This window comes from Triplophysa dalaica, chromosome 3, assembly GCF_015846415.1.
Source record: "Triplophysa dalaica isolate WHDGS20190420 chromosome 3, ASM1584641v1, whole genome shotgun sequence".
Lineage (NCBI taxonomy): Eukaryota > Metazoa > Chordata > Actinopteri > Cypriniformes > Nemacheilidae > Triplophysa > Triplophysa dalaica.
The window spans coordinates 25,192,643-25,214,414 of NC_079544.1; the positions used below are offsets into that span (position 1 = coordinate 25,192,643).

General features: G+C 37.7%; 1 protein-coding gene across 3 annotated transcripts; it reads left to right on the forward strand.

The window, feature by feature from the left end:
• The first annotated feature begins 284 nt into the window (after positions 1-284).
• si:ch211-178n15.1 (uncharacterized) lies at positions 285-18,763 on the forward strand. 3 transcript variants are annotated; one of them, XM_056744580.1, is made up of 4 exons: positions 285-1,747; positions 2,714-3,373; positions 15,483-15,594; positions 16,412-18,763. In XM_056744580.1, exons 1-2 carry the CDS (start codon positions 911-913, stop codon positions 3,221-3,223), a joined length of 1,347 nt encoding a protein of 448 aa, XP_056600558.1. In that variant the 5' UTR covers positions 285-910; the 3' UTR covers positions 3,224-3,373; positions 15,483-15,594; positions 16,412-18,763. The 3 variants fall into 3 exon arrangements, with proteins under 3 accessions (XP_056600558.1, XP_056600557.1, XP_056600559.1); XM_056744579.1 differs by having other exon boundaries at positions 15,483-18,763; XM_056744581.1 differs by lacking the exons at positions 15,483-15,594; positions 16,412-18,763 and adding an exon at positions 5,028-5,685.
• Positions 18,764-21,772: the final 3,009 nt, after the last annotated feature.

The following is a 21,772-nucleotide window of genomic DNA, read 5'->3' on the forward strand; positions in this document are numbered from 1 at the left end:
CAAACGTCTTGTTTTGAGCGTACGTTCAGTTTATCCATACAGTTACTCTCACAGGTTTGTTGGGAAAAAATTATGCTGAAAATCCCCTTTTACTGGAGTCTGTCTCTGTTTCCTTCCCCCCTCTCTCTCGCTCTCTCTCTCTCTCTCTCTCTCTCTCTCTTTCTTCCTCCATATCACTCTCTCATGTTAGATCCTGTCTGCTTCAGCAACGTCTCAAACCCCACCTACTCTCTCTCTCTCTCTCTCTCTCTCTGTCTCTCCACCACATCTCAGGCGGCGTGGAATCCTGGCTGTGTTTAATTGCCGAGTGGCAGCCAGGCTCAAGATCTGAAGAAAAGATTGGGAATTACTCGGAGCCTTCGCGTCTGTCAACGCTTTACGAGCCCCAGTCCCGAGAAAAGAGAGAGAGGAGGTGAAGAGAGGAAGTGTTTGGGAAAGGGTGAGCGAGTCATTTTTACGCAGTGGGAACAAGCAGAGCTGGGAAGAAGCGAGAGAGGTACAGAGAGGCTTTGAGAGAGGTAGAGCAGGAAAGGGGAGGAGGAACGGTAAAGTAAGACCACAAGTGAGTGAAAGACTTAGAAGGAGGGAAAAAAAGTGGAGGGAGGGAAAGAAAAGAGGCCCATCGCTGGAGAAAGAGCAACAAGAGCGGGAAAGTGGGAAAACAAGAGTAAGACAGAAAAACCAAGCAGGAGGAAGGAAGGGGGGGTGAGACAGGCAGAAAAAAAAGTTGTTGAGGGGAAGTTGCAAGAGAGAAACGGTGTGTGCAAGAGAGCAATAAAGGGGGGCAGACGCTAGGCAAGAAGCTGCGTAGATGAGAAAAACAGCCTCCGTGGATGGCCTGGGTGGAGAGAGAACCAGGAGGAAACCAGTTGCTTTTTAAGTCCTTCCTCCGGCCGCCTTTAACACTGGCATGCACTCGGACAACGCGGTATCGAGACAGCGTGCGTTCAAAACACCCTCCTGCCACCTTTGCCTTCAGCGTGGAAGCGTACGGCCTCAGAACGACCCATATGGCATAGCTCACCGGACAGCCGTGCTCCCATTCCCTAAGGACTTGGGGATAGCCGACTACAGACCGGAAAGGACGGGGTCATCGCCACGGCAGGTACATGCAGAGGAAACTCACCGTCCGTTCTACTCCTGGGGGGATGTGAGGCCAGTCAGGTGGGATACGTATTTGGACTCTCCGCACGCCCCTTGCACATGTGTGAGGGAGATACGCAGAGACTGCGGGTGCATCCAGCGGTGGTATTACCCAGAACACTCCTTCAACGGATGCCGTGTAAATCCACACCCGAAGGTCAGAGGTCAGCTGTACTACAGGGAGGTTTCATACGTCTCAGAGCAGCACTACAGGGGTTCCGAACAAGGAGATCTACAGGACGATAATAGTGCGCCTTCCTATAACGGACACTGCCAAAGGAGACAAGCATATTTCCAGAATCATCAGGAGCGACACGGGTTCAACGGTCCTGACACGAGCAGACAATCTGGTCTGAATTCACACTGTAATGGGACGGACTCTGGACAGGGCGCTTTCTTTCCCACCGAGGTTCCCCCGGGCAAGCTGGGCCGCTCGAGGGTGGCGAAGGCAAATGAACCGGCGCAGGACATAAGGAGATCTCAGGGGAGCGAAAGCAACCGGAGGAAGAGCCACGGAACAGTACGGGAACAGATCAAACATGTGGTCAACGAGCTCGAGGAAGTACTGGGTGGTCTCAAACAGGTCCAGTTGGAGATGAAAGAGGTGAGGTTGGATTGCTGAGTATTTAAATGAGTTGTTTAATCCAAGATGTACAATTACGGATAGTCGGGAGTGGGAGACAGGCTGAAGTAGGAGACACTTTTCTCTTCGAGTTGAGATAATGAAGTCTGTCAGTGATTTGGGGTTTGACGTTTTTGAGGTGATTCTAGAGACACTCAGTCAGGGGAATATCTGTATGTTCTCAGCAAACATCTTATGATCCAACGAACCCAGAACACACATCTACTAGAAACGCACTTGTTTCGTATTCAATTGGAAATTTTTGATATTCTCTGAAAGTTTATTGAGGAGTGGAATATTAAATATTGGGAAGTGGAAGCGGTCAGTCTTCAGAGAGGTCTGATAAAAGAGCACTGAGATCATAAAATCAATATAGATAGATTGGCATTAGTAATAATGGACTGTGCAGGACATTAATTTAATTATTTAGATATGAATCAACGGATGCATCCAGACTCCCAATAAATCTTGGCTACAAGCTCTGTAGCTTCATATTTAATGGACTGCTTGAGATTATTTTATTGTTTTTTTCAAGGTTTAACTTGCAACTCAAATGTCTGACTTCTCTTTCAAAATGTCATCCTGTATGTCGCCGAGAAGCTCAGCATAATCGGAAGAAAATGAGACAGCTTTCATTCACAGATTTTAAAGGGGTCATATGACAAGGCTAAAACAAATATTATTGTTTGTTTTAGAGGTAATGCATAGACGATTCAAGGTTAAAAACGCTGTATTTTCGACATACCGTGCATGTTTGTATCTCCTCTTTGCCCCACCTCTCTGAAACGTGTGGGTTTTGTTTTGTTAGACATTCAAAGTCATTGACATCAAACCTGGTAACGTTTACATTTTATTGCAGACCATTACATTCACCAGCATTTTTCAGATGCTTCCATCACCGTCCACTCCATGACTAGCTTTACATTAAGTGTACTCTTGTTTATGCAGGTTGTTCAAAAGATTGATGTTCTGACGTCTGACATTGACCTCGGTGAAGATGTATCAAGTCCACCCACCAGCTTCATCCAAGATGGACGTCACCGGAGCAGTCCGACTGCTGCTGTAGCTTCCAGAGATCAGGAATCATCACCAGAGACTTCTGATTCCTCCATCACACATGGCTCCATTTCTGTGGATTTGTTTCTTATGAACAATCCTTCAGTGATGAGAAACCACACAAGCTTATATCCTCCTCATCAGCAGGCCGTCACAGCTGAGAATAACTTTCACGCATTCACGCAACAGACCTCAGAGTCTCACCGGACGGGGAGAGAACTCAATGGAACCTGTCTGCCGCACCGGACCCCCATAATCAGAGTTAACGAAGAACTAGAGAATCATGAATGCATAAAGAGTAAGAGCCACCGGCCTCCACCCTATCCTCAGAATGGCCAGGTGAAAACACGGACAGCCCCCATCTCTGAAAAACATAAGACCCTCTCCTCTAGTATAGTGTAGAGAATCTCTCTTATCACCATAACGACACAACTAAACACACACAAACACACAGGTAAACGGACAAATGTAACATTCACGCTTTGATGAAGGCCAACATGTGTATTAATTTACAAAGGAACTTCTCCCAAACGCTCAGTGATGAAACTCAGGGTGAGTGAACACAACTTCACATGGGGGTTTGTTTGTGTCTATCTCTCTGGTGTAGTTTCTTCATTATTTCTTCTCGACCAGGGGTTCTCTACCATTTTGACTTCAGCGCCCCATTGTATTAAACATTATTCAAAGGCCCCGTCCCACTCACAAAACCTCAACATTTCTACCTAATAAAATATTTTAGAGCTTCACATTAACTGGAAAAATATGTATTCATTATAAAAATGGCTATATAACAAGAAATATATATATTTTTAGTATGTATTTCAATGCTCATTTGGTTTAATTTTAAGATTTTGGTCATCTTCAGGCCCCCTTGGAAGTCAGCCGAGGCATTGCATGCATAGCAAGCTTAAGTCTCTTGCCTCTTAAATGTCTCACATCGCATCACACGTGTCTCTTCTTGAAAAACGTCTCAAGATACTCTAGGTTTCAACTAGGACCACAATTTTTTTTAACCAAACAGCGATATACTGCACATACATTTTAATAGCTTACTGCATGACAGAAATGTTGTCTCATTTGGTCTTATTTATTTCTCTTAGAGGAGTAGTTCACTTCAAAATTGGCCCCCATTGATTTTCCATAGTAGGAATAAAAATGACTTTGGAAAGTGAATGGGGGCAAATCTTGAAATAACTACTCCTTCAAGAAATTTTATGAGAAGCATCATAGACAAGATTGATAAGGAGAAACTCCATTAACGCTGCTGAGCTTCGAAAGAGCAACAGTTCCTAGAGAAAAAACGTATTGCCCGATGGTTGCATTTCATGAGATTTGATGGAGATCTTAGTTGTGTCTCATTTAAGTATCATCCAGTTTTATACTCTTAAAAACAAGCTGCTTAAAAATGTTATTTGATGCAATAGAAGCACCTTTTGGTTCCATAAAGAACCTTCAACATCTGAAGAAACTTGAAGAAAAAAACTTGAGGAAAAAGTAAAAAAGAGAGGGTTCTTTAAAGAACTTTGGTCTGAATGGTTCTTTGTGAAACCAAAAATAGTTATTCTATGGCATCACTATGAAGAACCTTTTAAGCTCCTTTATTTGTAAAAGTTAAGAAATAGAAACAAATGACAGTGTAATTGTATTAATCCTTATTAAAGAGTCTAGAGGTGTAAATGAATGTAGATTGTAGAGGTCAAATAATCTGGATTTGAGTGTTTTTGATGAAAAATGTTCATGAGTTCATATTGAGATCTTCAATAATATTGACTTTTGATTGCAGACTTGACAAATCTGAGATCAGTTTGACATACTGTTGACATCTCTTCTGAAACTCTAATGACAGACACATTTAAGACGCAGATGAGATTTAGGCAAACTTTCCAAAGCTTTCATTTTCATAATAATTGAGATGTTAAAGAAATCTCATCTGCGATTTGTCTTCCTTATGGGTTTCTGTGTTTATTTCTCAAATATGCTAACTTCTCAAATTCCATGTCTGTAACGAGACAATTGATGTTGTGCTTAAGGAAAAACTCTCTTGGTCCTAAACCTGCCAACATCACCATGTTTTTATTCCATGTTAGTATTTCTCAGTGGACAGAAGCATGACTGACAGAATTGAATGAGAGAATGAAGACAGTCTACACAATGTCTCAGTACATGTAACGGTGCTCATGAATGATTTCTGCCATCTGCTCCTCAGGATAATATGATGTCAATATGCTGCGCTGGCTTCCTCAGATTACCAACATTGTTGTTTGGCCTCCAGGTAGACTCGCAATCTCCTTCATCACATTATTTCTCAACATCAGCTTTGTGCCTGACTGGGGCTTCAGTTTTTGGGGCAAGGAAAACCATTGTTGAGCGCCATGTGCTTCATCGCTTTGGAATCTGGGGCATTCTATAAATGAAAGTTTTATTTGTCACAGATTCACAGAATATATCTGCTCTTCTGCGCGTGCGGAATTTCATGTAAATTTGTTGTTTATAAATGAATTTGATAAATGAAACAAAAACTGTACTTTCCCTTAGTATTTACTTTAGTAAACAGTTCTTAATTAAAGGAAACCGTAGTATATTATAGAACACTTTGTTAAAATATACAACAGTATTCTGTAGTATGAACTACAGTGAATTGACAAACTGTATTAAATACTGAAGTATAATATTGACTATAGTGAACTGTAAATACTGTAATACATTTTAGTTATGAATGACTACATTAACATTTACATTTAATCATTTAGCAGACGCCTTTATCCAAATCGACTTACAGGTGAAGTAGGCAATGGAAGCAAATGGGACAGCAAAAGTACAACAAAAGCATAAGTGCAATCAAAAAAGAGAACTGGTCTCATATAACCTAACACAGGATACAGAACCATTCATATATATATATGAATAACTACAGAACTACAACTACAACTAAAACTACAACTACAACTACAAACTACAGCACTACACTTTGTTCTGTAGTTTTGACTCTAATGAATTGATAAAGTGCAGGAAATACTGTAGCATACTTTCATATTTACCATAGTAAACTGTAGTGATGATAAATTGTATCACATATTTAGGTATATTATAGTTTTAACCACGATAAAATTCATAAACAATATAGTATCTGTAACTAAATACTAAAGTATACTACTCTTTAATGTGGGTATTGTCTGCATCAGTTAAATTAAAAGAATAACTGAAGAAAAATTGTGAGAAGTTGAAAATTCATCACCACATCCCGTCCTGGGTGGTGGCTTGAGAGTGTTGTAATGGTGTCTATGGTTGTCTGGGTGGTTGCCAGGCTTTTCTGTGTGGTTGCTGGGTTTTTCTGTGTGGTTGCCAGGGTTTTCTGAATGGTGTCTGGGATTTTTCTGGATGGTTGCTAAGTAAGGGATAATGTATAGGCAGCGGGTTGTTATCACAGAAATAAGCCCTGACTGTGTGAACAGGACCCGATGCGAAGGGGACACTGAAGGGACTTATTTTGTGATAACAGCTGGCTGCTTGTACAATATCCCGCTTCATACACGACTACTTGCCATATGAGAAAAAAACTAAACACGAAATGTGAATTTGAAATATTTGATGAGTTCATTTTTACAGAATGCAGACCTTTGCATTCTGTTTTAAGGTTCGAAACGACGTTCAAATGTCACAAACAAGCAATTTGGCTTAATCATATGTCAATAGAATGTCACTTTTGTTATTAAAAGACATATTTATATTTAATTTGTCAAAAAAACAGTCAAAATGATTTGCTGTGTGCGGGTTACAGTGTGTTATTAGTTCTGAGAGGTAGTTATCTTCAAATAATGAACCTTCAAATGTCGCGACTGGCCAATCAGAATCAAGCATTCCAACAAGCCGTGTAATAAGGTCTATCATATTGTCTCTTGATATGACTCTGGGATATTGAGATTTATTAAATTTTCTTGTTAAAGGAACAGTTCACCCCAAAATTCTGTCATCCTTTTCTCACCTTCGAGAAAAATATTTGGAAGGATGGTCACCATTAACTACCACAATAGGAAAAGTTGCTTTTTAAATGTCTTTGTTCTGTTATTTTGAAGAATTTAGGACAGCAAACAGTCCTTGGGCACTTTTGACTGCCATTGTCATTTGTCCTACTATGGGAGTCAATGGTGGCCAAGAACTGTTTGGTTACAAGGAATCTTTCAAATATCTTTCTCTGCGTTCATTGGAACAAAGACATTTATACTGATTTGAATCAACTCGAGGACAAGTAAATGATGACAGAATTTTCTTTTTTGGGTGAATTGTTCCTTTAAGAGAGTCAGTGCCACACCCACTATTGAAGTAAAGTAAACTAAAAACAAATAACATTTTGGGCATTCTACACTCCTTCATTTTTGACACCTGTCAGGCAAATATCATGAATCTAAAATGATTGCTTAGAAATGGAAAAAAAACATGTCTGTTTTATACACCACAGTTTAATAATTAGAGTTCAAGGTTTGGTTAAATTGTTAACACTAAATCTGAGCAAGAGTAATGTTTTGTTTCTTGTTAGTTCCTGTTGTGTGTCTGTAAGATCACTGATGTTACATTTTACATTCCTGGTGTGTTGAAGTTAAAATGGAATGTTTTTGTGAATATGGTTATGGGCAAAAGGAAGTGATTTCAGTCTGTTGCGATGTGAATGATGATGGTCCTCTGGTGGATGGTATGTGTCTCTGCACTCTTGTGTGTTGTATCTGGTTTTCATTATAGAAACCTCTTGGCTCAAGGCCTGACCGAACGAGTGGAGCTCCTCAGTATCTGTGATGGTCACATAAACACAAGCGCTTTTAGACGCTATTTACAATGAGGGCCACCCACCGTCTGGCTGCTCAGAACAGCTGGTTTCAGCACACAAACCAGGATATAGGTGTTGCGAGCGTGCACACCGTTACGGGCAGCGTCACCCAAATGTGTGTTTACATAGAACGCCCACGGGTTGGTGCCTGAAGAGTTTCTTTCTGAAACCGTGTCTGATGTTAAACTGATGTAGAGAGTCCTGAAGCAGCTCGTGACAAACATGTCCAGTTGCTGTCATCTGAAGCCTGAAAGCAAAACAAAAAAACATCTGATTACATATCAGATGTTTTTCCTCCTCGGTTGTCTCTTGAATCTCATAGAGCTTCAGAACTCTCAAGAATGTGCTCAGATTTGCCGACACATCTGCAATCAAAAATCAAATCTGTCCATGTTATTTTCATTCATTTTCATGGCTCTCTGCACTATAACTGTATGTTAGCAGTGGTCTCATTTGTGTCTGTTTTTATTTCTGTCATGAGAAACATCTGAGAAAATGGCAAATATTTTCTGTGTGACATCATATTCCTCATAATCATCTGGACCACCACATTAAAACTCCGTCATCATTTCCCCCCCTCATGTCCTTCCAAACCTGTATGAGTTTCTTTCTTCTTCACAACACAAAAGAAGATATTTTGAAGAATTTTAATAACCGCACAACACCGAACCCATTGACTTCCATTGTGTGAAAACCACTTGTGTTTCACACAAGTAAGACTCATACATCGGTTTATATACACATCAGGGTTAAAAAATTATGACCGAATTTGGATTTTTGAGTGAAATATCGCACCTATGATGCCAATCGGATTTGGTTATTCATTCTAAATATAATTTAGAAACAACCATAAATTAAATGTAAATGTGCACCAGACAGTTTGTCTTTCAGGTAGGTGGACAATGACATGTGTCTGCGAGTGCTTAGACGTTCTGGCATTTTTAACAGATGATGTAGCCACAATGTTGCATTAAGCCTCAGTTTAATCTGCCCATCAACCACCTACACACCACATACTCTGATTTGACATGTGAATTGACCGATCACAGACTGTTCTGTTTTTGCATGTTTACTAAAGAAATATATTAAAAAAAATGTACTAGTATACTTCTAAGTGATATATTTCAGTACTACTTGGGAGTAAATATCCTAATTTGTTTCAAAAAATATACTTTTGTGTTTTATAGAGGGCCTGTATAAACGTTTAGTACCTAAATAGTTGTTCATACTTGTTCAATACTTGTAGCACATTTTTTGGTTTATGAAAGTACACTTTTAAGTATGTTTATTCTTAGTAAACTACTAGTTTTTATACTGTGAAGTATACATTTTCTCATGTTTTATAACCTCTTAACTTATTTTAAGGAGATTTCTGAGAAGTACAGTACATACAGCATAAGGCTGTCTGAAAGTTTACTTTCTTAATTTAAAAGTTTTAAAGAAGTAAACAAATAGCACACTTGAATGCACTTTTTTTATAAATTATGAGTAAGAGTCTGAGACAGTCAGTGGGTGGTCTTTGTGTGTCGTTTGAGACTAGAGCAAATGATGGATCACAGACATCTGAACGTCAGCTATCCCTTTAGATAATTTCTCAAATTTTCTCCATGAATTTCGTCTGATTTTAGAAATAAAAAGAGAAACAATGGTTGAAATGCATGAAGAGTCTGAAGGGTGTAAAATTAATGTAGATTTGTATGGGTCAAATAATCTGGATTTGAGTACATTTTATGAGAAATGTTTGAGTTCATATTGTGATCAATAGTATGTACTTTTGATTGCAGACTTGACCAATCTTTGATGAATGTTAAGTTCAGCAGTGAAGTCAATGGTTTTTTCTCTGCAGCTATTAAAAAACTTTCCAAGTCGATGCGACGGCATGAGTGTGGTCTTGATAAAGACATTGCGGCATCAGTAAACTCTCGCTTGATGAAATTTGTTGCTCTTAACGTCCAGCCAAACTGAGCGTAATATAAATGGCACCAATAAATCAGATGGTGAAATGAGACCAGTCTTGGCTTTAGACTGCGAGGAGCTCAACTCAACTTTATTTAATATAGCGCTTTTTACAATTTTCATTGTTACAAAGCAGCTGTAGATGAGACATATTGACTATAAGCAAAACAACTAAAGTCATATGCCTGTAAAAACAAGAAAAAGGTAAAAACACAGTCGACAGACATAAACACATACAAACGCTCCACACATACGCACGGACGCACGGACACACAAACACACACACACATAGTGAAAGCACACAATTAAGATATAGGAGAGAGAAACACAGGTCAAATATTAAACAGACTATACATTTCTATATGCAATATTAATTATGTAAAACTTCTAAAATCTAAAGCAGGCACCTCAGCCAGGCAAATAGTGCAAAAAAGTATGCAAACGGTTGCGAAGGAACCTAAAACTCCAATCGAGAAAAAAAGCCCCAGGAGAAACCAGGCCCAACCAGGGGATTCCAGTTCCCCTCTGGCAAAAGCTGCTGCCTCTGCACAAGCTGGATCGTGCTTGTACGACAAGACTAAATTTTTTTTTTTAAATAAACTTACTAATAAGGTAAATTATAGATTTAAGATTATCAATAATACTCTAATAGCATTTGAAATTTTGTAGCGAAGTCATGTCAGCTCGGCGTGTCCTTTATCCAGCTCTATCCTCTTAGCTCTTGTCAGGTCACCGCTTCCCATTCTCCACACTGCCATCAGATCTGGGCATGAATTGCAGCCTGCGGTAACCTTGGAACAAAGAGACAAGACTGGCTGAGAGTAGAGTACTGTTCTGCACTCTTTGATGCAACAAGTACATCAGTATTTGTTGGAAGTGTTCCTGGTTCCCGTTGATCTAAAAAATGCAGCCGAAACCCTCTGAGGATTTATATTATGGAAGTGTAGTGTATGCAAAATTAAAAATATGTGTCTTTTGTCTTGATTTAAACTGACAGAGTGTGTCTGCCTCCCAGACAGTGCAGGTAAGACTTTTCCAAAGTTTAGGCGCTAGATAGGAAAAGGATCTACTAACTGCACTTAATTTTGAAATTCTAGGTATTACCAACTTACAGGATGGCTGAGAGTGTAATGCACGTGAGGGACTTTAATACAATAGAAGTTCACTCAAATACTGCAGAGCTAAACCGGGTAAGACTTTATAGGTAATAAGCAAGATCTTAAAGTAACTGCGTTGCATTATAGGTAACCAGTGCAAGGTTGACAGAACCGGGCTAATATGCTGATACTTTTTGCATTTGTAAGAACTCGAGCTGCCCTAAGACTGAGCACAGTGGTACACCGTACTGGACTTGCGATCTGCGTGACACCTCATTGTTTATTGCTACAAATTGAAAACAGTCAGATAAATTAGACTTAAACCATTTCAATGCTATTCCATTGCATTGCCAACATCATTTTCGAGTCAATGTAGGAGTGTGCCGTGGTCAGTGGTGTGAAATGCATCACCAAGGTCTAGCAGCACCAATAACGAAATACAACCTCGGTCAGATGCAAAAAGCAGATCATTTGTAACTCTGATCAAAGCAGTCTCTGTACTGTGACATGCTGTAAATCCAGACTGGAATTCTTCATTAATGTCATTCCTTTGGAGAAAGGAGCATAATGGAGTTGAAACTACTTTTTCCAGAACTTTAGATATGAAAGGTCTGAAATTCCCTAGTTCCCTAGGATCGAGTTGTTTTTTTTTGACAAGGGGCCTTATGACAGCCACCTTATATGCTAAAGGCACATGCCCTAATGTCAGAGATGAGTTAATAATACTAAGAAGAGGATCTATAATATCTGGGAGCATTTCTTTAATTAGTTTTGCACACTCAAAAAAATAATATGTTGGACTAATTTAACTTTTTTATGTCAACTGGTTGCACGTAACTGGATTACATTGAAATTAAATAACATTTTTTATTTCAGTAAATGTAAGTTAATTGCTTAAGGTAAAAGCAATGTTGTTTAGTTGAATCAATTTAACAGGCTTTGTTTTGTTTTAAACTATTGAGTTAATTAACTTCAGTTATCCTAAAATTTATATTTTTACGTTCAACCAAAATAAATTCTACAGTTTCATTCAGTTCCTGTTTATTCAATGAATTTATTCAATAATTTCAATAACTTTTACAACATTTTCCAACAAGAATAACTTGTGTAATCTCTAAAGACTACCTTTACTTTTCAATATCAAAGGCATGTACATTAAAAAAAAATTCCAACAAGAATAACTGCCAACCTAACCAAAGGCAACACTTTTCTGAACAAGGGTAAAAACCAAACTCAAAAATATAACTAACTCTTTAAAACTTTTAAGATAAATGAACATTAAACACTAACAAGTGTTTATTTTTACTGAAAAATGCACGATATAAAACACTTATTTAAGAAAATAGCTCTCAAAATGCAGTGTACGCAAAGCATGCTGGGAAATATAAGTCCTCTGCCCTATTATAACTATTTTATGTTAACACAACACAACTCCTTTATGTTGTCCCAACATGCATGGATTCAGTTATATGACTAAACATAAAACAATCATGTTGTAACCATATTTTCCAAAAGTTGTGTTGCTTTAACTTAAGCAAGTTAAGTAAATTGAACAGACAGCATCAAAATTTTTTTTGAGTGTAGGTAAAGGGTCTAGCATGCATGTTGTTGATTTAGATGATCTAATGATTTTAGACAGTTCATTGTGATCTACGGTAGAAAATAATTGCAATTTCTCCATAGGGGTGCTGTAGTTAGTTTGTTCAGCGGGTTTCACTTCTGGTTGCAATTGTTATGATTTTTCTCTAATATCTAGGATTTTTCTTGTGAAGTAGTTCATAAATTCATCACTGTTATGCTGATATCCAGAATCTGAAGTAGCTGACGACATATTTTTTTGTTAATTAAGCCACTGTGTTAAATGAAAACCTAGGGTTGTACTGGATTTCTTCTATTAGCGATGAAAAGTAGGCGGATTTAGATGTTTTTATGGATTTCCAATATTTTCGAGTACTATCCTTCCATGCTGTACGAAACACCTCTAAATTAGTTTTCTTAAAGGTGCGCACCATTTTTAGGGTCGCTTTCTTTAGAGCCGGAGTGTGTTCATTATACCATTGTATTGGCTGCCTTTTTTAATCTTCTTTAAACACAGAGGAGCAACTGTGTCCAGTGTTCCCCAGAAGGTGGAGTTAAATTTTTCAATAGTAATGTCAAGATCTTCACCATTATTTTTCATGCTAAAGATTTGAGACAATTCAGGCAGATTATCGAGAAACGCATCTTTGGTAGTTCTTCTACCATATTTGTATCATGGAGTTCGATTTGCAGCCGTAGGGCAGTGAAGTAAACATAATATCAGATGATGATCTGACATGTCTTCACTCTGCTGTAGGATTTTTACGTTGTCCACATTTATACCGTAAGATAGTATTTAATCTTAAGTATGATTACGAAGGTGAGTGCATCCTGACTAATGCCCATGGAGTTAAGAGTGTCTTTGAAGGCCATTTCTACGGCATCTGTATCATTATAAACATGAATGTTAAAGTCACCATTGACAAGGACTCTATCTGCGGCCAGTACTAGTTCTGATAAGAACCCACCAAATTATTTTATAAAATCTGTGTGGTGCCCTTGACGGCTATATACAATAGCTAGAATAAATTTTTAAAATGTTTTGTCCTTAGTATTAGGTTTTGATACATGAAGTACCATGACTTCAAAATAATTCTATTTAAAATTAGACTTCTGAGAGGTGAGAAAGGAATTCTTGTAAAGTGCAGCGACATCTCCCCCTCTGCCTTTTAGACAAGGCTCGTGTTTATAATAACAATCTTGGGGGACAGAGTCATTTAAAGTAATATATTCATCTTGTTTTAGCCATGTTTCTGTCAAACAGAGCATGTCTATTTTATGATCGGTTATCATATCAACAAAAAGTGCTTCATTAGAGAGAGATCTAATATTTAGCAATCCGAGTCATAACAGTTGATTATCTGTATTTTGTTCATGTTTGATTTGTTTAACGTTTGTTAAATAACTTTCAAGAGGTTTGCGCATTATCTTATGTTTTCTAATCCGGGGGACAGACACAGTCTCTATTTTATGATGTTTGGGAGAAGAGATTTTTACATGTTGTACATTTTGTGTATTCTGCGATGTGAGACAGCAAGCAGACAGTTGGTTAAACCATTCTGTCTGCTCCCTGACCTGGGCCCTAGAGAGTCAAGTTTCAGTATTATTAAGACTTTGTGCCATATTTCTAGACAGAAGGGAAGCCCCATCCCAGGAGGGATGGAGACCATCTTGTTTCAACAGGTCAGGTCTGCCCTCAAAACTCTTCCAGTTATTTATAAAAACTTTTCTGCAGTTACCACTCAGACTTTAATGTTCCGGAAAATAGAATCACCGATAGGGCACTTTCAGCAGGTTTCTCAGTTGGTGCGTCACTTTAAACTGAACGGTTGAGTGATGTTTTTTCCTGCGACTATGCCATCTCATAGTCACAAGCTTTCCCAGCTGCGGGGGATTTTCAACCGGAACCGAGCTGTGTGCTCTAACCTTGCTCCCATCCAGATTGTTTTCTACGGTCCTTACACTCTTACTATCCTCAAATAAAGATTGGATGCGAGACTCTAATTCCAAGATCTTGTCCGTCAGCCTAACTATTTCCCTGCATTTATCGCATGTAAAACCCTCGCAGCTGACAGAGAAGGCTAAGCTAAAATTATGACATGAGGTGCAAGGAACAATAATAAAAATAGAAGCCATAACTCACCGGGTTTGAAGAGTAATTCTGACTTACCAAGGTTGCTCGATGAATCATAGTATATACAGCGGGGGAAATAAGTATTTGACACATCAGCATTTTTATCAGTAAGGGGATTTCTAAGTGGGCTATTGACACAAAATTTCCACCAGATGTAGCCATCAAGCCAAATGTTGAATTCATACAAAGAAATCAGAACATTTAAGTATACAAGTTCAGTCATAATAAATAAAGTGAAATGACACGGGGAATAAGTATTGAACACATGAAGGTAACAAGGTGCAAAATGTCATAGAAAGCCAGGAGATCACCTGAAATCTGTCAGTATTGAGAGAGAAACCCTGCCCCCTATCAGTACTAATTGATATCAGCTGCTTCCTAATTGATGGCCTAAAAGGCTTCTCATTACCTAGGAGGCGCACAGGAAAGACTTCATGATTGGTAAAAGCAAAGAACTCTCTGTAGATCTTCGTAATCTTATCGTTGAAAAGCATTCAACGAAGATTACGCTTAAAGAGAGAAACAGTTAGCACACAAGACAAACTAGGCAAGATGATATTCCACAGTGTAAACAGAATGCAAGCTATTGCTGTGCTAAGGCTTTAAGTCAACAATCAATTTTGATTTAGAATCTTAAAGAAAAATAATTTAGCAACGAAAGTGATAGGTAACGATAATAAAATACACTAATATTAAGACCAAGTGTAACTGTGAGGATACAAACTAGCCGCCGGCGGGAACAGGAACCGGAAGCAAAACTGAGATAAATTAACGTTTTTGTAACACATGAAAACTTATAAGCAAATTCAATGCTGAAAATAACTCAAGGGGAAAAAAGTGAGAAGACCGACATCGTGTCATATTCTGTTGTTATTGCTGATTAGGCGTTTCAAAATGTTTGTTTGCAATTCTCGCTGATCTGGGATCTGATCCAGAGACACACTTGGGTTTAAGCATTTTTCAACACATTTGAAAGGGGCATTTGTATAATGAATTTGCTGGTGGCTTGTGACCCTGTGAGAGATGGTTAGACACGAGAGGACGGCATGTAATGAAAATGTCTCTTTTATTATACAGGGACCGATGCCATAAAACTCATCTGAGGACGGCAAAGCTCCAAACCAAAGCATGACGACTTCTTTTTCAAGTGGAAAACTTCAGAATCCTCTGCAGCGTTTCAATGTCAGATGTGGGTGTTCTGATATCATATCTCTGATATCCAACAACAGACATCATTGACGTAATTTAATACAACAGTACACACCCATCTTCTGTTTAAATTAATGTGTATGTGCTCTTCTCGTCTTTCTTGAATCCTGAAAGACAATGGTCGTGTTGCTATTCTTTGTACGTGACCAGTGATCAACAGAACGCCTGAATGGTTGGGATTCTGAAATAGGAAATTATTTTTTTACTTTCAATTTTAAACGTGTCTTCACCACCAAGTGTTGTCATTCCCTGACCATTAAACCAGTTAGCAATGATGGATTTAAACTGGTCATCAGCTGAACTAGTTTAGTTTTAACTAATCAAGGGTGATTTTTCTCAGCAGGGCCTCTCTCTCTATCTTTCGACCCTTGCAAAAATATGTACGATCTCAGTTTAGTAAGTATAAGTAAGTTCACAAAGTTGATACTAATATCAATGTCAAATAGGCTAATTATAAGCATATATTTGTAAACATTTGGGTTGTGCGCTCATCTTGGTTGCAGAAAAAACCCTGACGAGATAGCCTAGACTAGAGAATTACATGGATACGGCGTACAAAATAGTTCGAAAGATAATAGAAAACCTTAATTGAAATAAGATAAAGACAGATCCGGATGATTTCGTCAGTCCTTCATGTTCGTTTAATGACTTGTTCGTTTGAAATGGCATATTCAACCACTGTATTCCAAAGGAAATAATACCATAACTTTTGCAATTCCTATTCTGACGTTCAACAATTGTCTGAATTGTCTCCTCCGTTTCACTCATTGCTGCTTTGTTTCCACTATTTTTTGCAGCTGGCAGTGACGTAACCCAGATGTAGATTCCAAATTGGTCTGTCGGTACACGATCCGGGATGCCTGCACGATCCATCCGCGCATGCGCATAATGACGTAGTAGAAAACGCGCATGCACAATTGGTAATTCTGTTTTGCGACAAGTTACATTTACATTTATGCAAAGCAACTTACATTGCAGTAACCTATACATTTATACTTAGGCATATGCAATCCCCTGGGATCGAACCCACAACCTGCAATGCTCTTACCCCTGAGCTACAGGAAAGCTTTACTACACTGCATAATCTGTTCCACGCAGAAAAGCAAAGAGAAGTTTGCCCTTTAATAAAGGTTCAAATTGCCACCTCTACATGTCAAGTGAACCAATTAATTGAAAAAAATCTTAGTATGAATAATCATCACAGTTAAGAATAGCTATAAAATTAAAATTAAACTCAACAATGATTTCGTAACACAATAGAAAAGTAGAAAACATTTTTAATCATTTATTTTGTGATATTATGATAAATATCTCAGCTGGGTATTTTGGACACATTCAGCTTTATTTCTCCCCTTGACTCAAATTAAATCAATGCCAATTATTATTTAGATAGATTTATTAGTCTATATATGTATCCGGAACGCTCCGCATCGCTCTAAGCAGGCCTCGAACCGGATCGGTCTAGAGCGTCCTTGAGGCCGGGGAGTTAGGTTTAATACTGCACAGCACTTCTCTAGCTTGCCTCCGTTACATATAGATCCCTACGAATACAAAATCACTCAATTTAAAGTTGACTAATATTAGCAGCTTTTAATAAAAAAATGACACAACCCGTCTTTGACAATACTGAAAAAAACATCAAAATAGACCCGCCGTGAACTGTTAAATGAAAAACACAATGTAGCCTACAAAAATAGGCCCCCAGTTGTGCCGCCTTATTGCCGCAAAGTGTTTCATCGCATGCCAATAGTGTAGGGAAACGGATCTTGAAGTCATCCCGGATCGTGTGCCGACATGGTCTATAGAGGGTATGCATTGACGTCACTTCCCACGTTAACACGCCAGGACACGTTGCCTTAAGTGGTAAAACGCGCAGCAAACGGCTGAGGAGAATGGGAGAAACCGGGACTAAAACACGCAATTATTTGCTGAAATAACAAGCAGCTGGACTAGACTGTGATCCTTACGTCCTCTCTACGACTTACAAAGGAATCAGGTGCTCCTGAACACAGAAATGTTGCGCGAAATTGCGTTTCCTTATATTGTAAGCAGTCATTTTGTGGAGTGTTTTGCCACCCAGGAGAGCACGCTCCGGGTTGCTCACGTGGTTAAGTGACGACACGTCCATACCCTCTATTGGAAGCCAAAGAGATTACGTGTATTTGTATGCCAACCCTGAAGTTAGCGGCGCAACGGTTCCCTCGATCTAAACCCTAAGCTTTTTCCCATAAGACTTTTTGAAAATCGCAAAAAATAAGCTCTATGTTTTACAAAGGGTTATGACACTTACACGTTTTGTCTATCAAGATAATTTTTACAAGTTGACAACACATATGTTACTTTTGAAGTCGAAATACAATCGGCATAAGTAAACAGCTAACACAATGCTATCAACAGACTTCACTGGAGGTCGCTATAAATCAACGTCACCACCACAAAGCCTCCAACATTTTTTTCAAATTTGATTAAAAACGGGTTCCCTGGTGAGAAATTACTCCGTGAATTAATCTGTTTATACGTTTTAAGAGATTTGTGCCCATGTTGCATTATTTGTGAGCTTTATATCCGTGACGTCTACTGTCCCGTCCAAAGGAATTTGTCCCTTTTAGCAAGTTGTTTGCAACCGCCGTTTTTAAGACACAGTAAGGCTTTGAAATAATCACAAGCGGGTTATAATTGGTGTGTTTTATGTCATAGAATAAAATATGAATATATTTAGAGGTCTTGTTAACCACAGACCTTATTTCGGGCGATTTACGAAAAACCCATTAAAAAACCCCATAGACTTTGGAGAGAAGGAACCGGAAGTCCTAAAATGCTAACTAACTTCCAGGTTTTGCATACAAAGATACATCATCTCCGAGCCTCCCTATATCTATTTCAAAACTACTTAGGACTTAAGTGGCCTACTTTTTTGTTTTTAAAAGTATACTTGTGTTACAGTAGGTTTAAGTAGCCTACACAAACAACTGTGTTTTTGTTTGTACTGCGACTATACTACAAGTGAACTTATAAGTATTCTCATAGTTTGCTATTTTAGCACATTTTTAGTCCATGAAAGAACACTTTGAAGTAGTCTCAATGAACAAGTGTTTTTTACTGTAGGTACTTGTAAGTTTTCTTCAAATAAAATAAACATTATACTTATAGTTTACTGTTTATATGTTATTTATATAATATTATAGTTCTTATATAAACATGAACATGTACATTTATAGGAAAGTTTGCGAAAATAAAATATTAAAGACACCTACATTCATAAATGTTTTTTTTTTGGTATTTCTGCGAAGTGGATAAAAAGTTATAGAGAAGTATGATTGAATTAACATTTTGTAAGGGTCTCTCTCCATTTCTCTAAGATTTTTTTTGCTTGACAAATTTGTGACCTGATATCATTGTTTTCTCTTTCAAAGCGAAGATCAGAGAAATAAGCTGCTCTTATGGAAATGTATGACTTTGTATCACAAAGCCATGAGCTCTCACATATATGCAAACTATTTGATATGAAAGACTGTGAATAGAAATGCTTTAACATGTTAAAACATTTTTTTATTTATTTTATTTTAGTGATCAGACCAAAGATTGACAGGTTTGTTGTCTGATAGGAAGGATGAATAGATATGCTATATTGCTCCAGATCACCTGTTCACATTACTGGAATTGTTTAAGCAGTGTTTCAAATCAGTAGAAGTAATATTTATAGACTGTTGCAATCCTGTATTCACACTGTGGTCAATAGAGGACGCTGCAGGCCACAGGAAAAAAAAACAAAAAATAAATGTTTTATAAATTTGTACAAACTTGCATGAAATAAAACAGCAAGTGTTTAAAATGTGTTTTTGATGACTTGTACTTTTAAAAACACAGTCTATTAAAAATACCACTTGTTTACCAGATTATGGATGAATTTTACAAAAACATATCACAGAAGAAACAAAAACTGTATTTTAGAAAATAAACAAAATGTATTAATATGATGTATAATTCATTTACAATTGGTCGATATAGCAGTTTTTATTTAGAATAAATTATTTACAATAATAATGAATGGATGTAAATAAGACAAGTAGACATTATTGACACCTTTTAATAGGTTACAGTGCAAATGTACTTAATCGTTACAATTCATTTTACAATGTGCAAAATCACAAGGATAGGGTATAAAAATATCTGCCTAAATTTCTTCAAGCAAAATCTTTTCATATTGGGGTGATATATAGAGGAGACTGGGACGGTTGCAACACTTTTTGTATTTCCTTCAGTTCCTAAGAGACTGTTTTTAGTAGAAAGCCAAAATTGTAATATGTTAAACCCACATATTTTCAGCTACCCACCAACACTGCTGTAATATGCGTATGATAATATACACACAACTTACACTTGAACAGACAAAGTCAAATGTTGCAACTGACCCCATAACAGGGGACAGTTGCAACACTCCACAGGTATAGTTGCAACATTAATAAATTAATAACATAATTTTGCAATTTCTTCACTTTATGTATGAACAAAAAGTCTTTAAAAAGTTAAACTGGCTAAATATTAAAAACAAAAAACAAGATACTGAAAATGTAGCCTACTGAAAAACTTGTGCGCACTTTTCTGAGGTGAACTGTGTTGTTTGTTTGTTTGTGTTTGTGAACAGCTAAATTGATTGTATTAGACTAAATTGAAAAAAAAGCGTATTTTCAAGTAATGAGTAACAAACCATTATTATTTTGTATTATTATTGTTGTTGTTATAATTGCTAGGCTATATGTTTTTAATGTAGGGTACATTGTGGTCAATATCTACTTTAAAAGGTGGCTATTGAAAGAGTTCTTTATTAATTCATAAAATTAGAATTGTTTTTTAGAAGCTAAGAAAACACTGATTTAAATGATATACTGTAAATGTATAATGGTTCACACAAACAGTTTAGACAGTAAGAGAAAAATCTTTGGTTTGGCTAGAAGGAATGGTCGCATATGTCATACTTTTTGTGCAGAAGGAGCTAACTGAGCATTTGCACTTTGAGCATCCTCAAGCTCATTCCTAATTGGAGGAATAAGCCATGTTGCAACTGTCCTCAGTCTCCCCTAAATTGGAAATGTTTTTGAAAATTCTTTGTTGTTTATATTTTTATACATATATTTTAAGCTAAATAAACGTGCCTTAATACTTTTATATAGTGTTATATTTAGTTGGGGGCATGGGGGTTTGAATTTAACATACACTGTTTGCAGATGTCAGATAGAGTTTTTCCTCATGTTTATGGTTCAGGCCTCATTGGGGTCAGTATTGACAGTGTCTGTGTGTCTGTTTATTTAAATCTTGTCTGAGAGTTTCCACACTTCTCTCCGAGAGACCCCCTCACATCCCAGCATGCATCTGTTCAGAGGCTGAATGTTTTACACATTTTCTCAGTTCATGATATATACAACGTGATGTAAAACAGTAAATAATTTTGTGTAACAAAATCACTTGACAATTTACAGTTTGTAAACTTTGTCTGGTCCGGCCTCATTCATTGACCTGGTGAAGCTGTGCTATTTCACTGTCATCTCTAATCTTTCTGTGACTCCAGACAGAACTGACAAATATTGACGGTGTGAGTCACTGTGAGTGCTCCGTTCTCCTGTCTGGACCCAGAAAGATAAATTGTGCTGATTATTTAAGGTTGAGTCCTTGAGACTATCTGCTAAGTTTCTGTGGGTTGACCGAGCACACGAGGTCACTCAAACATGCTCATTTTTTTTCATGCCTGAGCCCGGATCATTTTTTCGATTTTTTTCTTTTTAGTCAAACAGAACGAAGTTTAACAGAAATACCCCATAATGGAGGTAATGGATAAGCACATATTCCAGAGTAACCATGACAGAACTGTCAACTGCAGAATGTTGTTTCAACCCCTGGTTAGATATATGATGAACATTTTCATTCTATTTAGATTAAACAAGCGTTTAGGTTTGTCCACATTATAGCAAATCGTGGGTTGAAACAATCCAGCATGTGAACGTGACATTGTTTTTATCAAAAATTACTTGGACAGTGAAGTGTCTCTCAGGTAAAAACAGATTGACTGACCTGTGCCATGTCAGACAGCAGCTCAAACCAAAACCAACACCATAAAAATGATTGTCCAATTCAAACAGCAAACATTCAACAGCATTTCTCCT

Excerpts from the sequence above, each read along its gene's own strand:
- si:ch211-178n15.1 (XM_056744579.1), top strand. The coding sequence starts at position 911 with ATGCACTCGGACAACGCGGTATCGAGACAGCGTGCGTTCAAAACACCC. Across the intron at positions 1,748-2,713 it reads TCCAGTTGGAGATGAAAGAG|GTTGTTCAAAAGATTGATGT; the intron begins GTGAGGTTGGAT and ends TTGTTTATGCAG.